At 39.3% G+C, this 21715-nt stretch overlaps 1 protein-coding gene across 1 annotated transcript in view; it reads right to left on the reverse strand.

Moving 5' to 3' along the window:
* MCTP2 (multiple C2 and transmembrane domain containing 2) overlaps positions 1-21715 on the reverse strand; it is a 103405-nt gene that overhangs the window by 17040 nt on the left and 64650 nt on the right. Inside the window, exons 18-19 of the mRNA XM_005426048.2 lie at positions 5777-5899; positions 2913-2954 (exon numbers count right to left, since the gene is read on the reverse strand). Of these exons, the coding sequence (XP_005426105.1) occupies positions 2913-2954; positions 5777-5899 (165 nt within the window). The remainder of the gene's footprint in view (positions 1-2912; positions 2955-5776; positions 5900-21715) is intronic.

Consider the following 21715-nt stretch of genomic DNA (forward strand, 5'->3'; position numbering starts at 1 on the left):
AGACTCCAAGGCTCTTTTCAGTCAGGTGCTATGACACAATCATGCACAGGGTAACTGTCTGCTCTTGAAACTCTACAGTCATTATAAGAAACAAGAAAAATAAAATAAAATAAACAGAACTGGTCAACAATCAGACAAACTGAGTTCCATGCAGCTTGTCCATACCTTCTTACTGGCAGACCAAGGATGCTGCAGTGATGTAATTTTAAAACAATCCTTACTCAGGCTGACAGAGCCCAGAGCTGACAGGACACAGCCTGAACTCTGTGTCCAAGATGGCACAAATCCGAGAAGGCATTTATCCAGGGAAGAGCTGGTGCCAAAGGGACAGAGCACTGCTATCTTTGACAGCCCTCCACGCTGGCATGTGGGGAGGGCAGAGGGGGAAACGATGGAGGAGTCAGCAATTAAGCCCTGTCATTTAAGACAGATAGTCTAGGTGGAGGGAGTTAATCTGCTCTTGGGTTTTTGAACTAAGTGTCTGTGTATTTATAATTTGTAAACAGTTCATCTCTTCAAGGGTGTGTTACAATTCCCAGAAGCACGGTCTGTTATGTCTAACAGGCAGCAGAACCCAGAAGGGCTCTGTGTGCAAGTATTTTGATACAGCAGGATGACAGGAAACAGAAACAGTGACCTCGTACACCACAACCCAACTAGCAGATTTCAACTTTGGGAGCTCTTGTATTAGGGAGGAAAAAAAAATACACAGACTTCTCTTCAAAGTAGACTTGTCTGTTTAAATGTTGACATTGCCATGAGATAGTGTCATAAAATTACATTTTTCTTACACTCCCCAGAGAGCACTGGCCACCCTCAGACTTGGAAAAGTGTCTCAGAATGTACTTAATGTAATTAAAGAGGTACCTAATGTACTTAAAGCTGCAAGTCATGGGAGTGCAAGTGTGGCCCATCACTGCTGCATGGGGGTACACACAAGGCACAGCATTAAAGACATTACAGCAATTCTGCACAGCACTGGCCATGGGACAAATGTAAGGCTGGCAATTGTCTCTTCTGGCAACTCTGTGCCAGAATTCCATCCATAACAACTGTAATGTTGGGATGTAAAGTGTTATCTTCGTGAGAAAGCCTGCTGGGGGTATCTGCTGTGAGAGGCTTTAGCCAGTGCTACCAGCTCTCTGTGTGGAGTTGGTGTGCAATGGAGACAGAGGCAGCTCCCATTAAAAAATGGCAAGGCCAAGCTATCAACAGCTCAGTGCTGACTCCCAGGAGTTTTATCAAACCTGCACACTTAGCTAAAATAAACCAAGAAAGGGAGTGACAGTGAAGCTGTTTGGGGGGAGACAAAAACCCAAAGTCATTAAATCCATATTGAAGTGACCCAGTTGTATTTGTACAGAGAGAACCAAATGGAGTTAAATGTAGGGTAAATGTAACCTAGAATATCTTAGCAGCAATGAATCTGTTGCACACCACAGGAAACAGAGGATTTGATACTATTTAGTACATTCTTACTTCATTTTTTCCACCTCAGCACTTACAAGGAAAAAACAGGAATATTAAAATAGAAAAAAGTAAATGGGATTGTTCCAGTGAATAAGTTACACCTTTAGGCATCACACAACTAATATTTACAAGTGTCTAGAACCAGGCACCCACTAAATAGAAATTATTGACTTCCTACAGATACACAGGATTCTTTTGAAAAAGATGCAACTTTCATTTAGCAACTTTTGAAGAGTTTCAGATATCGGTCCATTCACTTGACGAATTTTACAATACAAAGAGTAAATTATAAATGAGAACATTTAAACAACTACTGTGTGTTGCAAGAAACCCGTAATTCAGCTGGATTGCCTAAACTTCACTTCATAACTTTGATGGATTTCTGGCTGCTCATTAAAATACAAGCACAGCAGAAGAGCAAGTTAAATTTAAATAAGTATTCCCATCAATTAGTCTGCTGAGCTTCAATCCTAGGGTCTGTGACTGAGAAGAGTTAAGGTACACTCCCTAGCTGCATTATTGATTTGCTTCTTAATGATCAACAATTTCACTGTAGCATTTTTAAAACATAGAATATTCACGAAGAGTCTTATTAACTTAGTATGCAATTTGAAAGTTTCACATCCCCTCATGAACATTTTCTTCCTAACAGCTAATGTTCCTTTGCATGCTGTTGCTCGTTAAATAATTCCTCACCTTTTAGCTTTAAAGTATTTATAGATTATCAGATCCTCCTTCACTTACTTATGTTTTTTCAAGCTGTATACATTAAGTTCTCTTAATCTTTTTTCATATGCCATGCCCTCTAATCCTTTTATCATTTGTCACTGTGGTTTGATAAACTTGGAAAAAAATCCAATGAATTTTTCACAGTGAGAAGAATGAGTAAGTATGTTCCAATAAAATAAAAAACAGGCCTTGCCAATTCCAATTCTTTCCACATTTCAGCTGCTGAACTAAAACTGTTTTTTTTTCCCAGGCTCTGAAAGAAATGTTGAGAAAATTCTAACCAGCCCTCCACAAATCACCCCAATTCTGGCCTACTGAAGTGGAAATGCCAAATCGTTTGGGGGAAAGCCATTAGCAGGGAATGTCAACCAGCAGCGAGGGGGGATTGCACATCCTTGTGTACATCTCTGCACCTCCTCCACCACACACACCCCTGCAGGAGCACATCCATGAGCGTGTGCCCACTGCAAGGCCAGGCACAGCCTGGGGCTGCTCAGAGTCAGTTCTTGTTCAGGTCTCGCACGGGCACCGCCACTCTGGGATGTTACACAAACCAACCCCTTCCTACTTACAAACCTGCCAAGCAGCAAACTGCTGACAACTGTTTTCCCAGTTAATACAGACAAAAACTGAAGATTTACGGAGAGATTATTCGTTTGTGTTCTCCCACCTTCCCTCTGATTCTAGCCAACATAGTTGTGAGATATGCTTACCTTATCATCTTCATCCTCGTCTTCATCCAAGCCCATAAGCTCCTGCAGAAGCAGATGTCCATATTACAAAACACAACACTTTTTTTTTTAGTGACAGGCAATGTTCAAAAAGCTTATGATACTCCCACAAAGTTTCACTATATAATTTTCTCCCACTTCTATTGGAAGTCATTAAAAAACCCACCACTTTCTCCTTTCCAAAACAGTGTTTTATATTCAAGGACCTTTCTTTTTTGTGGTATTCTGAACAAAGCATGCAATACCCTATACAAATTTTAAGTCTAAATAAAGCATTAGTGGCCGTGTCCAGTAATCTGAAGGCAACAGGCTTTCAAACACATTGCCAACTTTTACTATCTGTAAACAGCTTTGTTCTCAGTCTTGCAAATGAACCAACTGGTATGTCAAGGCTGAGGACTCTATACTCAACTTGTTCCATCCCCACTGCCACAATGACTGCTCCCTCCCTTTAGGGCCATTACTGCAACATTAGACTTTAGAAAACACATTAATATGAACATAATCAATCTCACATAGAATCTCAGTCAGATTTCTATGCAGCATTATTTCCTCCCTTTAACTTCTGTGCTGACAGGTAGGACAGAAAACAAAAGACTTGGCGAGGGCTTGGAATTAGGAGCACTTGGCTTTCAATTCAGGTATTTAACAAGCTGAGCCTTTAACAGGGCCCTCCAGTTTTTTTCTTGGTTATTTAATAGCTACATTTGAATCTGTGTACTACAAGTTTAAATACAGCAAACATGCAAAGAATGTGAAGAATCACAATAAAAAGATGTTTTGAATTTAGCATTTCTTAGCGGGTTGGGTGTTTCTCTTTTGGAGTTTTTTAATTTCTTTTTTTTCCCCTGAATTGCAGTTTCATCTAGGATGTAAAAGGTACTGGGAGTTCAGATAGCCAGATCTATTCTTTGGCTCTTTGCAATACCCTGAGCAGCTGAATTAACACTGATCATGGTTTAATTTCTATAGAAGCTCCCCATCTGTAAATCATAAAACATTTTACCAATATTCACGACTTTAGCCTCCTGGCAAGTGGATCAGGAGTACAAGGTTAATACTGTTATTCACATTTTATAGCACAGAAATCAGAGAGAATTTGAGGTTCACTTTTGCAAAGACTCTTGCTTGCATTCCTCTGTGTACACAAAATGTGTGTGCTGGCACACAAAAACCAAAGGCAGTGAATATCCAGCCAAGGCCTGAAGAAGCAAAAAACAAACAAATGACTGTGTAAAAAGCACTGGTATTTTGAAGAAAACCTTTTCTCATCTGCAGGACAGATGTGACTGGGGCTAGCACCTGATTGTCTATTTTTGACCTACAGATGGTTAGAATCATAGACACACATAAAAAAGGAATCAGGTAATATTAAAGGCACTTTGACTACTTGTTCCATATGATCCCAATCCTGCAAAGCACTTTGGCAGACGTGTGATTTTGCTTATGCAAAATGCACCCCTGAATTTCATGGCATGGCACTGCTTACAGAATGTGTGACAGGAAAAGAGCCAAATTCCTGATGGACCTTTCTTTAGTATTACCACAATTAGCTGTATTTTTAGAAACAGCCTTTTTGCAGTGCCCATCTAAATGATGCTCTGCTCAATTTTTCTGTCTCATGTGAGACTCTCCTCACCTGAACATGCAACAAACCACAGGATGAGGGAAGGGGCTGGAAGGCACCCTCTTGCATCTTTTTTTTTCTGGGTATGTTATTATTGTTATTTTTTACTGCCTTTTGTATTAAAAACAAAAACATCTGTTTGCCTGGGATTCTCCCACATGGGAACTTCTGCATTTCTTGATGAAATCAAGTAGTCACTGAAGACACACAGTATCTTTCTGCATTATTCAGGACTTGGCTGAAACTGAAGGCATTTCTTTTACCATGTTTTCAAATTAAGCCTCCTCTGGTCTGGATAATGCAACTTCTCCTGTTTTCTAAGAATCTTTCCACTTGGGAGTGGATGAAAACTAAACCAGGAGCAAATTTTTCACACAAAAACTAATAAACTGCCATTGAATTTTTTAATTCTAGGATATTATGCCTTTGTGTAAAAACCACTTGACTCATTTAGGTAAAAGTATTCTTCATGGTTACCAATGTCAATCATCCTCTAATCAAAAGTTAGAAGGAAGCTATCCTTTGACTTCCATTTCATTACTGTATTTATTTCACTCTTAAAACAGAATATTATGGATATTCATGAATTTACTCTCCTTTCTAGCTCTAATTAGCATTGTTAAAGACAGTAGTCAACATCAAACAATCACTTCATACCCCAACAGTAGGACTTTGTCACACTTGGTGACTATTTCTGTGTTTAAACTTTTCTTTCTCCCAAGTTAAAAACCAAAGCCTAAATTTCTGGGGGGGGAAACCCCATTTGTCTTTTAAGAGCTGAGGATGGGAAAGAAGAATAAAAGCTTCTTAAGACCTCAGATCACAGGACAAGGCTTAAAAGAACTACATTCTCTTTTGGATTCTATTGACTTTCCTCTTCTGTGAAACACGAATCATGAGTGTGTTGCAGAGTGCAATGGCAGGAGGGAAATGGCTTTTAGGAACTTGCTGCTTTGCAAACCTTTTTAATTCTACTTAAAAACGTTTGTAGGTATTTAGTAAGCGAAATCCACCTCCTACACACTCTCATCTTCTTCTCCTGCTACTCTGAATGGTTTATTGCTCTAATTGAATAATGAAAATTGAGAGGGTTGAGGTTTCTTTTCAGTAACTTTGAAACAGAAGTGTTGTTTAGCTACACAACCAACTTAATGCCCTTAGAACGTGTGATGCTTCGCTCAGGGCAAACTGGGGCTGCCAGAAATGTTACTCCACTTGCCTGGGCATCCTGGGCATTATTGACCTTCCCTGTTGTGACGAGGGAGAAGTTGTAGGCAAAGAGCACCAGCAAAGCCAGGGGCACCATGTACAGCTCCACGGTCCAGACGGTGACCACAAACACCTGGAGAATACAGACAAGTGTGGAAAAAAAGACAAGTAAGAAAGGCTGTCAGTCCTTATCACTGTGCACATTCATCCTTGCATCGCTGCTACCCCCACCCAGATTATTATTATTTTGGCAAAGAAATCTGTTCCCCCCGTACTGTGTGAGTTCATTAGGCAGCTGCTCCCTCCCCTGTACCTGGGGAAGGAGAAGCCATGAACACGAGGTCAGCCCAAGGCTTCTCCATTCCTTCCTGGGATCCCTCCAGCCTGAAAACACATTTTGTCCTTAGTGCTGGTGTACAACAGATGCACTTAGAGAGGTCAACCTGCTCCACTCATCAAACTCTAACTGCCAGGGGGTCTTTCCCAGGCTAGGGAAGAGCATTTTCCTCTTGTGCAACAGGAGCCATGGAGCTCCCTTGTCACTCCACAGGGGATGATCAGCAAATGCATCCTCACCATTAATCCACCTATACTCTTGGCACAGCAGTACAGAGAAAGGACTGTCACCTTGCAGGAGGCAAGGCCTTAGGCTGCACATGATTCATTGTTTTGGAAAGGCATCCAGTCAGCCCAGTCTCCATTCTCATACTCTTGCCATTTTTCAGCACAGCATATTCTGATTTCACTGGTTCTTCGGAGTCTCTTTTCCTAAAAACCAGTATGAGTCTGTGTGTTTGGACTGGTGTCTGACAAAACCCACCAGAAGCAAAACCGGAAGCCAAACTGGAACTGCAAAACACACAAATAATATGATGGGGATCTAAAAAGCACATGGTATTTTTCAAAAAAACTGTATCAAGCCAAAATGCAATCCCATCTTACAAGTACCAACAACACCTGAACAGACTGCAAACTTGGAGGGGTTGGCAATGAAAAGTTAATAAACTAAATCCAGAACTGCCATAAAATGTATGTTGTGATCCCATTTCCTTTTCTACTCATACATAGTGTTTCCAGAACTGCCTAATGCTGGTAGCAACCTGAAGCTATTTTAAGCAATCTCCTTCAAAGACAAGGCACAAACACATTTTTCTGATTTTTCTTTCCCCAAAAGAAACTGGTTTGATCAAAAACAACAATCACATTTTTAGAATAATACAGGTAAATGGAAATGAGTCAGACCCAGTAGATGTATCTCAAAAAACAACAAAGGGAAAACTCTATGGGTGATGAGGAAACCAAATATCTACCTCCCCTCATCCTTGGCTTGCCAAATACTACATATAAAGACAATGCTGGCAGTTGTAGAATGGGAAATTAATGGCAATGTATTTTGTGTTATGGACCTGAAAGTGTAACCACACTGTACCAAACAAACACTTCCCATTGCATTCAGCAGTGTGAGAATTTACACCCCCACAAGACAGCAGCTGTTTTAACTTTTTAAACAAAAAGACTTGTCTGACATCAGACAAATAGCCAGTTAATACCTACCATGGGCCAAACATAAACCAAGAAACAATGCCTGTATCCATAACCTTGCCCAAACAGCACTTGCATTTTCTGGAATGCACCTGATTTCATGTTAGCTGTTGCTATGCAAGGAATTCGACTGTCATCCTGTTCTTGGCATTTGTTGGCCTGTAAAGCAATCTTCAAGATATATTCATTTATAAAATGGGCTGACATCCAGGAAATATATCCCCATGCTATTGATTTGCAGCACAGGAATGTGGAAGACAATTTGGTTCGGGGGTTTTTTTTTTCCCTTTTTTTGATCCTGTTGTTCAACATACTAAAAAATTAGAAGTGATAATGATTCACACAGCCACATTTCATATGTAAGCAAGGCAACAGAAACACGTGAATCCAGGCCAAGAACTGCTACTTGATTTGTCTTATAGGAGTCTTGCATAACTTCAGCTAATAAAACCTTCAATAGTTTTGATATTCCCAGCTAAAACATCCCCCATAAATGAAAAGTTCTAACCTGAAAAAGTTCCTCTGAAGCTATTCCAACTCCCTTGGATGAATATATGCTTGTCTTTTAAGACAAAGTGAGGGTGATAACAGCTTCTGTCCTACCCTAAATGTTACTTAAAGAACAAGGACCTGTTATTGTACAGATTTCCACAGGTATCTTTCTCAGGCACACATAGATTAAAAAAAAAGATATACATATAAACATACATCTGATCCTTACGTAAATTCCTTTCATAGAAATTCCCATTTCCAGATATTAATTCAAAACATTTGCCTCAGCTCAGGGGAGGGGGTTGCATTTGCACCACCTCCCTGGGGTACGAGCAAACTCAGCTTCCTGTTGATGCAGCAAAAAGGCCCCACCAGCAGCCAGCCAGGCAAAGTCCTACAAGGAGTCAATGAAGCTCTTGAAGAACCTCTCTTCATTCACTCAATTGCAGGACTTGACCCAATTTTAGTGCATCTGTCACCATCCTATGTGAACATCACCCTGCTCGGCTGCAAGTGCAACACAACCTTGCAATCACAGGTCATTCAGGCAAGCTACAAAGTCAAGACCTTGGTGATTTTAGATCTTACAGTACATTTTGTGTATTATTAAGTTGCAGACCTCAAATAAAGCTTCATTACAAAATCTCACTGTGGGCTCAATGGGTAGCTGAGGCACGCTGTCTCCTCCTTTCTAATGCTGGCTGGTTAATCAGCTGCTGAGTTATAACCCAGACAGTGAAGCTTTGATAGAGCTCCCACATCTCCTTAACAAGAGCTGCTTTGCTGCTATTGCCACAGTACAGGGAACTTTCATTACCGCGACACAACACAGACACAAGACAAATTGATTTAGCTATTCAGAAATTATTTAGCCTCGGAGGTATGGGAAATGATTGCTGTGAACATACAGTACATAATAAAAGTTCAGAGTGTGTTTATGGAGCGAATAGAAATATTTCTGCAGTTCTAACAGCCTTTTGAGTAGTTCTGCAGCATCAGTTTTCAAAGCAGATCCCAAGCAGGCCCATGTCCTATTTTATCAACTTTCAGGGAGCTCCCTGACACTGACCACAGCACCAGCAGCCCTGTGACACAGATATCCACTCCCCAAATGACAAGGTCCTCAATCATGCATGTTTTTACTCTCTCCTCAGCGATACTTTATGCCTGGGAGAAGTTCTTGAATTATGCTCCCTTAATTATTTTCTTATCAATAGTTTCATGCTAAAACTCAAGAATGCTTCAGCTGCTGATGTAAATAACAGCTAATGCAAGGAAGAGTATCTTCTTGATTTCTTGCCATCCCCAGTCTGCTTTTTCCTAATGCATAAACTAGAAAGAGAACCCATTAACAGGTTCAGATCACTTTCCCAGTACCACAGAAGTCAGGGACACAAACCATGGCCCTGCTTCAAATGATCCAGTTTCAACAAACCATTCCTTTCTTCAATGTTTCTTGTTGTTAGACCAAGTTCTGTCAGACACAATCCATTACATTAATTGATACTTTTTCTGCTGGGCTTCACACTGCTCGTGGGGGAAGTTAAAAGCACAGCAGCCAGTTTCTAAACTGAGAGTTAAAGTAGTAGAAGGGAGTTTTCTACACTACTCCTTTTAATGCAGTTTGAGAGTATAAAAGCCCATTATAGAAGTGAGCACTTTAATTCACAGCATTCTAAAACAATGATCAAAATAGAAACAGGAATGGGAAAGACCTATCTTGAGGGAAAGAAAGGAAAAAAAGAGCTCTTGAAACTAATATTTAGACTAGAGCTCTACCCAAAAGACAACAGCAATATCACAGCCTTGGAGAAAGGACCACTTGATTTCAGCTGATTAATGTGTTGCTATTTCAAAGGGCCTAATAACTACAAGTTAAAGCTCTGGAGGTTTGGGAGCCGTTTCATCTGAAAATCATTGAAGAGGGGTCCAACTGTTCCTGTCAAGAAGCATGGAGTTTGAACAACCATGAGAGTGGCCCTTTTGACAGCAGCACAAAAGATGAGAGAAGGCAGTCTCAACTGAAAGTAAAAACAAACCCTTAGAAACACGTTTCAAATCTGGTTTTTCTGCCGCTCTGGTTCCAATTTAGCATCTGACTATTAAGACCAGATTTTAGACGGGTGTCTACTAAAATATGCCCATAAAACATTTGTCACCAGCAAACCCACAGCCATGGGATAGAACAGTTTTAAGAGGCTTAGAAACCTAGCACAAGATAGGATTTTCTGCGTGATTTTTCTACACAATAATTACAATTTTTCTAACTGTAAGATTAACAGGCTCTTTTTGACCTGGCAAGCCTTTGTGGCGCAGTGAGGGATGCTGTGCTGTGTGACAGAATAACTCTTGGACAGCACCAGTGATGGGAGGAGAGTGATACATTCCATCAGATGGAAGAAATAAAAGTGAAAGGAGATTAAATGCATGCAAGGAACCTATGGTATAAAGTTATTTTCTTGGTCAGTGCAGGCTCCAATGCTAATGAAATGCCTCATCAGCAGAGCTGTGAAAAATATTGTTTGAAACCCCAAGTTTCAAAACCCACAATTTAACTGAACTCTAAACTTCTAACAGCTTCATCAAAAGTTTCCTCGCGATTTATAAACACGTTCTGTGTAACTTGTGAAGGCACGAGAAAAACTTGGGCTGATACTGCTGTGAAGGTCCAAGTTTGGTTTTGAACTGAACTACACTAAACCAGATCAGTGAATTTGATTTGAAACAGAAAGACGTGCTCCCCCTTATTTACAGGGGAGAGGAATTCTGCATTTTTAACTTTCTTCTGGGCTACACACCTTAGAGTTGCCATGAATGCACAAATGAAGTCCATAAAAAAGGAGACATTTTTGAGAATAAATATTCAGGGATGAATTCTCTAATTTTTGGGGGGTTTCTAAGCTTTCTGCTCCAAACAAAATACAGTATATTAGCCAATAACATAAGATACTGGCTCCCCAAAAGGGCACTCGAATCCCTTGGAGGCAATAAGCCTGTCGACAACAAATTATTTCTGACAGATACTTATTCCTGCCCTTAGACAGGGAGAGTACAAGAGCAGAGGAGAGAATGAACACACTCACAGAGAGCAATACATTTGTGCATATGTGCATATATAGCTGTGCATATGGAGACATCTCTTCCAGAAATGGGCAATATGGATGCAGGAACACAGCAGTGCTGAGCCTCCACTGACAAAAATCAGCGTGCCTGGTGAGGGCCCAGCCTGACTGGAGTGCAGCAATAAGGCTTGTGCTCTTGGGCTGGCTTTGCATGGAATAATGAGAGTATTAAAAAAAAAGAAGTTATGAAAAAGAATGGAAATTATCTTAATACAGCCCCATCTCAAGGCACAGCAAAAAAAAAGGTTGAGGAAACCACATAGCATGTATTTCCCACTAAAGATCCTCTTCCAAAGAGGCATTCCAGAGTCATTGTGACTGACACTCTCCTTCCTACATTCACCTGATGCTCCCTCACCTCACAGTGTGCTCTTACTGCACTTCACAGCCATGAAACTGGAGCTCAAGGAGGGTCAGTTCTGAGCAGAGTCACTCCCTCATTGCAATGCTGTGCTGGAGAACGTGGCAGGAAGAGAAATTACACTTAAATAAACCAGCACTGGCAGAAGAAACCTATTTACTTTAGATTCAATTTGTTTTTTGTGTCCCTGGCAGAAGAACGGGGAGCATCTCAACGGCAGCGCGAACGTGCGCTGTATTGAACGGCAACGACCAAAATCAAAAATGACCTGAAGGAATGGAGGGCTTTAAATATTTATGCCACATTACAAATCATCTCTGCATTGCTCCACACACCAGCGTACAACTTACTAATTTTTTTGAGGGTGTACCAGAAGGCAAAAAGCTCTTTGAAGCAACTGTGAGCACGACCGGAATTCAAAAACAAAGGCACAAAAAATCCACTTCAACATCCCAAAAGCCAAACCAAAGAATCAAACTGTGCACCAAAAAAAACTCAGTTTGCCTAACGTGTGACTGCACAGAACCAAGAAGTAAAAATAAAGGATAGGTTTGCACAATTTGTTTTACCAAGTGCATGAAGCCAATGGGGTTTTTTCCTCAGGTAATGCCTTTGATAACAAACAACAAGCCATGGTTGCCCAACCCAGTTGTCTGCATAGGCTAAATGACACAAAGCCATGTCCAGCTGCCATATCCACATCCCAAGTCTTCTTTTCCCAGCTGCATCTTGCTGAGTGAATGACCCAGGATGAGCTGAAGGAGGAAAACGGGGGCCCAACTTGTTGGGAAGTAGCCAACTAGTGCTTGAAAATTTACATCACATGTGAGGATTCAACAAGAAAACAGAGTAAAAGAATAAAGCCTGTGGAGGAGGATAGGAACTCTGGTCAGCATGGTTACAATTTTACAAAATATTCAGAAGCAAAAGAAAAAAAGGAAACAATGTTCCCCACTCGCAACAAAAAAAAGAGATTCAAAACCAACAAAAATAATCCCAAAAACATGCGAAAAATCTCATACTGTTTAAGTCAATATGTGTTAGGGCCTTTTTTGTCATTGCCTGATTTAGACTCTTCAGGGGGATCTCATTTTCTCTGCTGCTGGTAGGAAGTAGAGACTCATTTGTGTTTTAAATGAAAGCTGTGATTCATGTGCAATCACAGGACTCTTAAGAAATGGTGCTTTAAGAAGAAGCATGTTCTGCAAAAGTCGCAGAGAAATCAGAAGAGCTGACAATATTGCAATCTGTTCTCCACCATCCTCTTGGGACACTGCCGTCGGAAACTCCATCAGGGAAGGTTGGGATGCTACACTCAAGACTGCAAACACTTACAAAATGTCCCCACTCTGAGTCTGAATTACTGTTGTCATTAACACATTCAATGGATTTATCCCCTACTCATAACAATGCCTGGAATCAGAAAGAGATAACAACATAACAAAAACTAAGCTAATTAAAAAGGGATGGTTTTCTTTCATTCTGATTATTTTTGTTACGTTATTGAGGTTACCCAGCCTAGAAAAGTGGAACCAAGATCCACGCATATATTTCTGTAATGAGGAGGTCAGGGAAGAGGCACTCAGTCTAAATTTATTTCACTGAACTTATCACTTGTAAAGTCTGTGTGTAATTTAAGATTTCTGTATTGCATTCCAGCTATTTGACAAATACCTGGCACATTGGTCAGTGCGGATGATAATTTCCAACATGAAGGGGTCCATGCCTGGGGGTGTCACCTCTGTCCTCTAAAATATGTGCATTTAACCCTCAAAGCCAATACCCACAAGTCCAGTGGGTGCCCCTGTCCAATTTTCTTGTGGTTCCTACTTTATCCCTAATCCCTATAAGAGGTTAAACCAAAATCAGCTCCAACAGGAGTTTTGGGTTCTATATTTATGTACGTACAACAGTTTTAGAGTAAAAGATTTCAAATCCTTTTAGGCGGCAGACACTGAAGAAATAGCTGTTTGCCAACATGCTGACTGGTCTAATTTTTCCCTCATGCTTTTATCTAACGTATTTTACATTTCCTCTGCCAAGTAAAATACAGTTAAGACCCTCAAGCAGTAAAGCTTAAAATCAGAAAAAAAAAAAAAAGAAAGAAAAAAAATATTACAACAGTTTTCTGTGTTTTGGGGTAATCCTCTGGGGATAAGCCAGGGGAATAAATCTGCATGCTATTTCTAAAGGGGTTACTATCACAGACTAAGGTGACTGGAGAAGATTCCAAAATAAAGAGGGGGTGACATGCAAGGGGGAAAAAAAAATCAGTTGCTTTATATCATAGATAAATTAAATGGTCATTTTTAATTCTCATGTTTTGGTTTGATTATCAGTAGGATCACAGCTCTGGAATTATTCTCATACACAAAGTTATAATCTATTTGCAGGGAAGACAGGCATTATGCAAGTTAAAAGCCAGATCTTATAGTAAATAATTCTTCCAAAAAAGCACCAGAAAAAAATATTTGTGCTATTTAAAAGAAGGCAAAAACGTAGGCAAATTTTATTTATTCTGGATAAGGTGAACACCTTAAAAGGGTCATGAAAAAAAATTATCATTAGCTGAGCTGATAAATGTCCACTTATTTGGAGATGTATTTGCTACCATTCTGAGAAACATTAGCAACAAGGGACAGATGGTGACGTAATTGTTCACAGTGGAAGGAGTGGTGGTGGAAGTGCTCTTAAATTTGGGCTCTCAACTGGGTTCCAATTGGTAACAAATGGGAGTCTTAAATGATTATGTTTAAACTACTTTAATGACTCCTCCTTTGCGTTCATAACGTAAATTAGAGCTGAATGGGTAAAGGGAAAAGGGCTCTCTAATAAAGCAAACATGTTAAATTAGACTGAGTTCAGTGAGAATCACACATAAGGTTACTTCCCTGGCATCTCCAGCTATGGCACAGGGGGAAAAAGAAAAAATCAAAAACCAGGTTTGTAGAACCCGGCAGTAAACTCAGACAAATAAGGAATAGATGATTGTAGCACCATTGGTGCAAAGCTCTCTGGTACTCTCTATTCCAAAACCTCTAGTCAAAAAAAAAAAAATTTCAGGCTGAAACAGAGCAAAGGAATGAAACAATAATTTTAAAAAAATCCCAAACCAGTAAACCAAGACCACAAACCCAGAAATGTAAAAGCACCTCTAAAGCATACATAAAGCAGTGAGATGATATCCTTACAGGCAAAGAATTCCAGATTATTTATCCTATGTCCTTAAGCTGTACCTGGGATTCCCCAACACATCTCCATGCCAGAGACCAGAAATCTCTTTCTCTGCCTGGGATAGATTTCCCACAGTGAAGAGGAGAAATGCAGTTCATAACCCCAGCCCTCCCCACACCTGACACACACCCAGGACACCAGGAACAGTGTGATTACACAACACTTAAACAATTCCAGCAGGTTCATAATCTGCAGTGTGACAAAATTGCTGCATTACAGAACAAATGCATGGAGCTGACTGAGGCTCACTGTAATTATACCCTGGATATGTTACCATTGTAAGCTAACAGCAGTGACACACAAAAACACCCCCTGTATATTGACAGCATGACTATGTAATAGAGATTTTCCACCAGCAGACCTGTAGCATCTTGCTTTCCAAAACACAGAATAATCTTAAGAAAAAAAAAATTTAAAAATCGCAAGACTCCCGCAATTTCAGGCAGCTGTTCAGGTAAAACTAAAGCCAGGAGATTGTTTATTTTAATAAAGCTATTATATGTGCAACTCCAAATTAGGAATGGCAGGAGACTGGGGGATGCCTAAACCATCACCACCTGTTTGCCCTGAAAATCAATTAAAGTCACACTATCACAGCAATCCCTTCCTAGCTAATAAAAGTTATACAGCTTCAACATGCAGCTTTAGGTGCTTGGAGGGAATGTGCCTGAAATCTAAATCCTGAGTCTCACATTACTTCAACACTAAACACAACTCTGAACCACTGTAAAACTTGCTTTTTTGGGGTTAGAGAAGGTGTTAAGAGAAAAGAGATCCCGAAATGCTGTTTTGATGCAGTGGATTGCACTAATAATCAGTAAATTCTAATGATTCAGCCAAGAACATTATATAGAGTTTGAAGTAGGAGAAAACTGAAGTCCTTTATGACACATGCCTGTTCAACATATTCTGTGCTGCAGAACAGATCCAACTTTACAAGTTGAAAGCAAGGGCAGTAGAGACATCCCAAGTGTTTTAGTAATTAAACGAATATGCATAATGAACCATATGCCCAAAGGGCCTGTTCTTCATGTGGGCCAGATTTTTGTTTGAATTTTTAATTTTTATATACAGATGAAACATTTCATGTAATATAGCAACAGTGCAAAGGAACATGCTATGCAGGAAGGGAAGGAGGAACTACCCATCTGAGAACGATCAGAATACACTTGATGAATTCTGCTCCTCAATTTCCGATTCAGAGCCAAGAGGGCTTTAAAAAAAAAAAAAAAAAAAAAGAAAGAAAGAAAAAAATCTTTTTCTCAGTTGAACAGCTGTATTACTCATCTGCTCAGAGTCTAGAAAAGAGGCATTGAATACATGTATATTTATATAGGTCATATTTATACATTTATGTGTGAAATGGATTTGATATACCAACACATTTAGATGCTGCAAGACTAGCAAAAACACAGACACTATCAAACTGAAAAGCTTCTGATCCACCAGAAAAAATAACTACAGGATGGCTCCCCGGTCGGCAGGACCTGTCACGTCGTGTGAGCTGCAGTGAAACAGGACACACACATCTGTCTGTGAAACAGGAACGGGCATTTGGAAAAAGATGGGTCAAATTCCACTCCTGTTACAGTAATGTTGCCCTACTGTGAATGTGAGGATACCAGGGCCTTGTTGCAGAAATATTAAATCTCCCAAGTTCTCCTCGGGTGGAGCTACGCTTCTCCTTTCTCTTTTTTGCCATCCCTTGCCCTTAAAGTACTTTCCAAGCAAAAGCAGCATCCTCTGCAAATCAAAGCCATTTTAAATATCTGGACTGCCAAATAATAAACTGGTTCTTTTAAGTGGTTTTGATCCACTGGGCAAATTTCTCTTTTGCTTCCAAAAACCAGTGACACTGGTTTTTTTTTACCACACTGACAGGTACTTGTCAGTTTGGACCTTCTGGTTCAGAAGCAGAAAAACTTTCCTGCCTTGAGCTTTATGAGCTTTCTGAGTGCACTTTTGTTTCAGGCTTTATGGACCAAGAGAACTCAAATGCTAATCAGACTTAGTGAGGGAGAGGAAAATTTTGGGAGTAAATAGCAGAATGCCTCACAGTAGCTGGTGCTGGGGAAACACCAGCCCAGCAATAAGGGATGGAGACCATAACATGAGCACTTCCCAATTAAAAGGGTGACTTTTCATCAAATCCAGCAGTTAAACTTTTTTTGGCACTTTAGGAACTCCTATAACCAAAAGAAAGTGGCCTGGCAATGTAGGAGCAACCCTGGTCTGAGGTCTTAAAGTATTTAAAGGCTGAAATAGTTGTAAATAGCAGCATTCATTGCTCTCAGTCCTAATTTGGGGTCTGTGCTTTTGCCACTGCTGGGTTTGCATGATCTAGTGGTCTCCATGGAAAGACAGATAAACTTCAACAGCTGTCAGAAGACAAAAATTGACAAGGAGCATCACCTTGCCTGACTGTTTAAATCCTTTAAGGAAGTGTTGCAGCAATTAGAGAGGGAGTTTAATCTTTGCAGAGTGCATTAACACTCTCCGACCTCCCAGACAATAGATCAGGCCTCAGACACATAATGCTTCCCTAAGGCTTTTTAACCAGAGCATTTGATCTCATCCCACTCTTGTGTGTCTTACTGTAGGTATCCCTGTGTGAGACAGGATTCACTGGGCACTAAAGGAGCACTGGCTCTGCCAGTATTCACACAACTTTCAAAAAAGAAAGCAGAGATTGCTTTCATTGCAAGGCATGCTGCTGCAGAAGTACTACTTCCCAGAAGAAGGAGAAAAAAAAAAAAAAAAGAAAAAAGAAACAAAACAAGATTAAAACCATCCAGAGTAGCTCTGCAAAATGTCTTCATTTTTATTAATCTCATATTTCCTTTCTACTGCCACTGTTTATTTCCCAGCTTTGGAATATAAATCTATTTTTGGGGGGAAAAAAAAGCTTAGATTAGTTTTTTATTCATAGAAACAGTTATCTGATAATCATTTCAAAATACTTCATTTCTTAACCCCTGCAGAGGGACTTAAGGGAAAGGGAATTAGGAAGACAGGTCTAGTTTATTAAGGAAATTGAAATATATCATTGCAAATAATTTTCCCAAATGTGTACATGGAAGTATCTGGGGAAGTTTTCTTAACTGCTGGAACAAGTCATCATCTCATTCCTGATGGGCATGTTCAGTTAAAAAAAAAAAAAAAGCTAACATCTCTGTATCAATTATGCATTTCCCATTTAATATTCTAAACATTTTAAGAAAATTTGCTTAGTGCAAAATTTTTAATGGAATTAGACTGTCTTGCCATCATGTTCTGACAGAAGCCACATCTCCTATGGCCAATACATAATGGGAGGATAAGAGCAGCTCACTGGATTCCTACCCACTGCTAAAAACGGGTGCTGCACTCTCCCTAAGCACTGGGGATTCTCCCCACCATGCAATGCACTTGAGGTACCCTCATGGCTAAAATATATTCAGATGAGGCTATTAATGCTTTTCATTAGCAGCAGGGTTTTATTTTACTTCTGTAGACCTACAAAATGTGCCTTTTTGTGGAGTACCTGCATTACAAAAAGGTTTGGCTGCTGCTGAAATGGGTATCTCAAATTTGCCAAGCCAAGTGCATCACAAATGACAAAAAGGTCACATATACCCAGTATATTTAAAAACAAGCAAGCCTTCAAAGTCAAAGTGTAATGCAGTTATTTCTAATCTGAACAAACAATAGAATGCATCTAATGAAAGCTGACAATTGGCTTTGATACAGAGATGTGCTGCTCTTCTCTTCCATTAAAAGATGAAAGCTGAAGGGAAGTACAGAAGACAGCGACTTCTCCCAAAACAAAAGTAGAAAGTTCTGAACCTGAGCTAGCAAAGTAGTTAAAGGCTCTTTTAGTGAAGACTTTTGCTCACCTTTGGCACTCATCTCTCAGTAAATATGCTGACTTTACACGGGTAATGCTAAAGGTAAAATAAATCAGCATATTAGACTGGTACAAAACACTACATGTTTTACATATTTATTAACACTTCTCAAAATCACAGCACTACCTTTAAAAAAGAAAAAAGAAAACACACAGAAAAACACCAAAAGAAACCAGCTAAGCTTGACTACAGCGTGGATGCCACAATTAAGAAGAAGAGATTTAACTTTCATGAAGTTGTGGGGGAAGAGATCAAAACTCTATTGATGTTATTGGCAGCAGTGCAAACCTTTACTGTGGAAGCAGTCAAATTTATACATAATTAATAGTAAAGATTTTTTTTTTAAAATCAGATTTCTGGGATTTTGCAGTCATCCCACTGCTCCACATTTATTTCCAACTGAATATTAAAAAAAAAAGAAATGTAAGGGACATACCCTGATTTAAGGTATTTTTACTATTACTGCTATCCTCAAACAACCCAAGAACTTTCTGGTTACTTAAGAATTACCTCTAAGTTAAAGCACATCTTAGTTGCTAATAAAGAAAAGTAAAGCTAAATGAGAACGAGCTTTTTTAAAAAGTGTATTTGCTCTGCAGCTTCTCTACTAATCTCTTTTTATTTCAGAACTTGTAAAGGATCCAACTCTTTCTTATTTAAAAGAAAAAAAAAAAGCCCGACAAGCAAACACTTCAAGAGAAATCCCTCAAGGTGTATCTGTCTCCATCATAAAACCAAATGTTGCATTACCTTCAAATAGGAAATTTCTTCCAGTTGTCATGATTTCTTCAACTACTGTTACATTAGCACTGAGAGAAAGGGTGAATTAAATTAAAAATAAAATAGTTCAAGCAAGAGAAAGAAAACCTGCCAGAAAAATCTGACAAAAGCCTGAATGCCAGAGCTGGCTCATTCCTGAGGGTCCATCGCCATCTACAGGCTTTTCCTCCTCTCAGAAAACATGATCATTCTATTCACACAGGATTTTTGTCCAAAACGAGGATGCAGATTTTTTAAACTGATGTTAAACAACATAAGTTTGCTGAAGCTAATGGAGTTACAATGACTTAATCCATCTACAGATGTGTCTCTACTTATTCCCTCATTTTGGAAGAATAAAAACTTCCTCTGTGCTTCAGGGGAAAGCAGTGTTGCTCTAAGCTTACATTTCTGTTAAAAAAAAATCTACCTTTTTAAAACTAAAAGAAAAAAAAAACACTGAAAGGGGTGTTCCACCAATGACATGGGCAATAACAGTCGATGTCTACAATTTTCCTGTAAAACTGAGTGCTTTAAAGTACTTTCTAAGAGGTGTCAGGTCAAAGTAATGTGAATAATGAAACAAACCCAAGCAGATGCTGACTGAAAGAAAATCAATACACCTGTGGCTCTGGGGGGAAAAAAAGAGCACACTAAGTATAAGAATTTTTAATTTTAATGGAATTTTTGCTTCCTTATATATACCTTTTTCATCCTACATGCCATGGGTTTCCTGCCTTTTTTGTTTGTTTGTTTGGGCTGAGCCTTATGTTTTTCCCATACAGCTTGCAGAGCCTAAATCCATGCCAACTTTGGGAATTTTACAAATAAGCTTCTCAAATTCTGGTATTTCCAATAGTGGTGGGTAAGTAGCTTCTGTCTCACACTCCTGTTTAATGAGTCTCACGCAGATGCAACATTCATTCAACTCAGAATACTAATTTCATCTTTGTTTATGCAATTTCTAGTCTATGAATAAAGTGAACTTTCAGAAAAAGCACCAGGCAAATTGGGAAAATGAAAATGACTGAATCCTGACATGGAAAATCATCTCTTTAGGATCAAATAAGGTAGCAAATTATCGCAGATAAATTTCTCTTGGTTTTCAACCTGCCACTCAATTCAGGAGAATTACAAGTCAGAATCTTGTGATAAGAATCAAAAATTCAGAAGATGCCCATGAGTTTTAATCTGAAGTTTCTCTAAAGAGAGAATTTTAGTTCCTCTAAAGAGAGTGTTTCATTTAAGACTGCAAAAATAAATACAGCACAAGAGGAAAACACCTTTCAGGTAGTGGGCATGTCAGCCTTGTCCAGTTTTTTTGTGGCAAATTCCTGAAGTCAGAACGGAGGTTTGTAAGATAACCATAAAAATCATGAGCTAAATTCACCTTTGACACAATCCAAATTTTGCAGTTTTATTGGGAGTAAAGGAAGCAGTGCTGCCTTGCTGGAGAGAGAATTTCACTTTTTCTAAAACAGTTCAATAATAGTCAAAGGTAAAAAAAAAAATAATTAATTGCTCATGTGTGATTACTCTCACAGTTGGGAGAACACAGAATATCTGCTAGTGAGGCAGGAGTGTTAGATACAGGAGTTCAGCAGTGTTAAATATACAAATAAACCCAGCAACAGGCAAGAGTATTATTTTACTGTGCTGAGCAAAGCAAAATAAATACAAGGCATGCAAAAATAAATAGGAAAAGTACAAAATAGCATAAGATCAACAACAATCTTTTGCAAAACTTCAGGACTCTGAAAGATACAAGGAGTTATATATGAAGGAAAAATAAAAAATAAAATTTAAAAAAAGAATTAAAAGGGCTTCATAAATCAAACGGTGAAAGTACAGCACAATATAGCAAACTCCAGCCAGACCACAAAGAGGGTTTGCTCTTCATAAACATCAGATCAGGCAGCTAAAATTATTACCAAAGCTCTCTTGTAACTGTCACCTGTGGTGGGTATAATTACAGGCTACTGCTGCAAGCACGCCCACGTCATATGGCAATAAAAGGACCTACAGCTTGCCAAGACCAGGCAGACAATGGAGAACACACACCACCTGACGAGAGCCCAAAAAGATCAGCCAGGGAGACTAATAAAAATGACAGCTTTGAAACAAATGACAAAGCTTCCACCCCAAAAAAAAAAAAAAAAAAAAAAAAAGGCGACATCAAATTAGCTGGAAACGCAAGCACTGAGCAGAGTTCTCCAACAGGTTGCAACTTGAGCACAAAGGGAGGAAGAAGGATTTGTGGATGCCTTTAGTTGAGGTTTTTGCTAGAAAGAGCCCTTTTTCATTTGCCTTTTTTTTTTTTTTTAATTAGATAAAATGTTCCCACATTTGACCTTGGCTTTGTGGGCTGTCATTAAATAGCCAAAGAGATGAAAACTACATTTCCAGTCTGGCTTGGGAGACTGACAGACACACGTATCTATTCAGGTACCTTAGCACCAACACCTTCCAGGGATAAATCCACATACAATAACAAAGCTGAATTTCTTCTTCCCTGCCTTAATTCTCGACTGGATGCCTGCAGATACATTCCT

Source organism: Geospiza fortis, unplaced genomic scaffold, assembly GCF_000277835.1.
Source record: "Geospiza fortis unplaced genomic scaffold, GeoFor_1.0 scaffold330, whole genome shotgun sequence".
Classification (NCBI taxonomy): Eukaryota; Metazoa; Chordata; class Aves; order Passeriformes; family Thraupidae; genus Geospiza; species Geospiza fortis.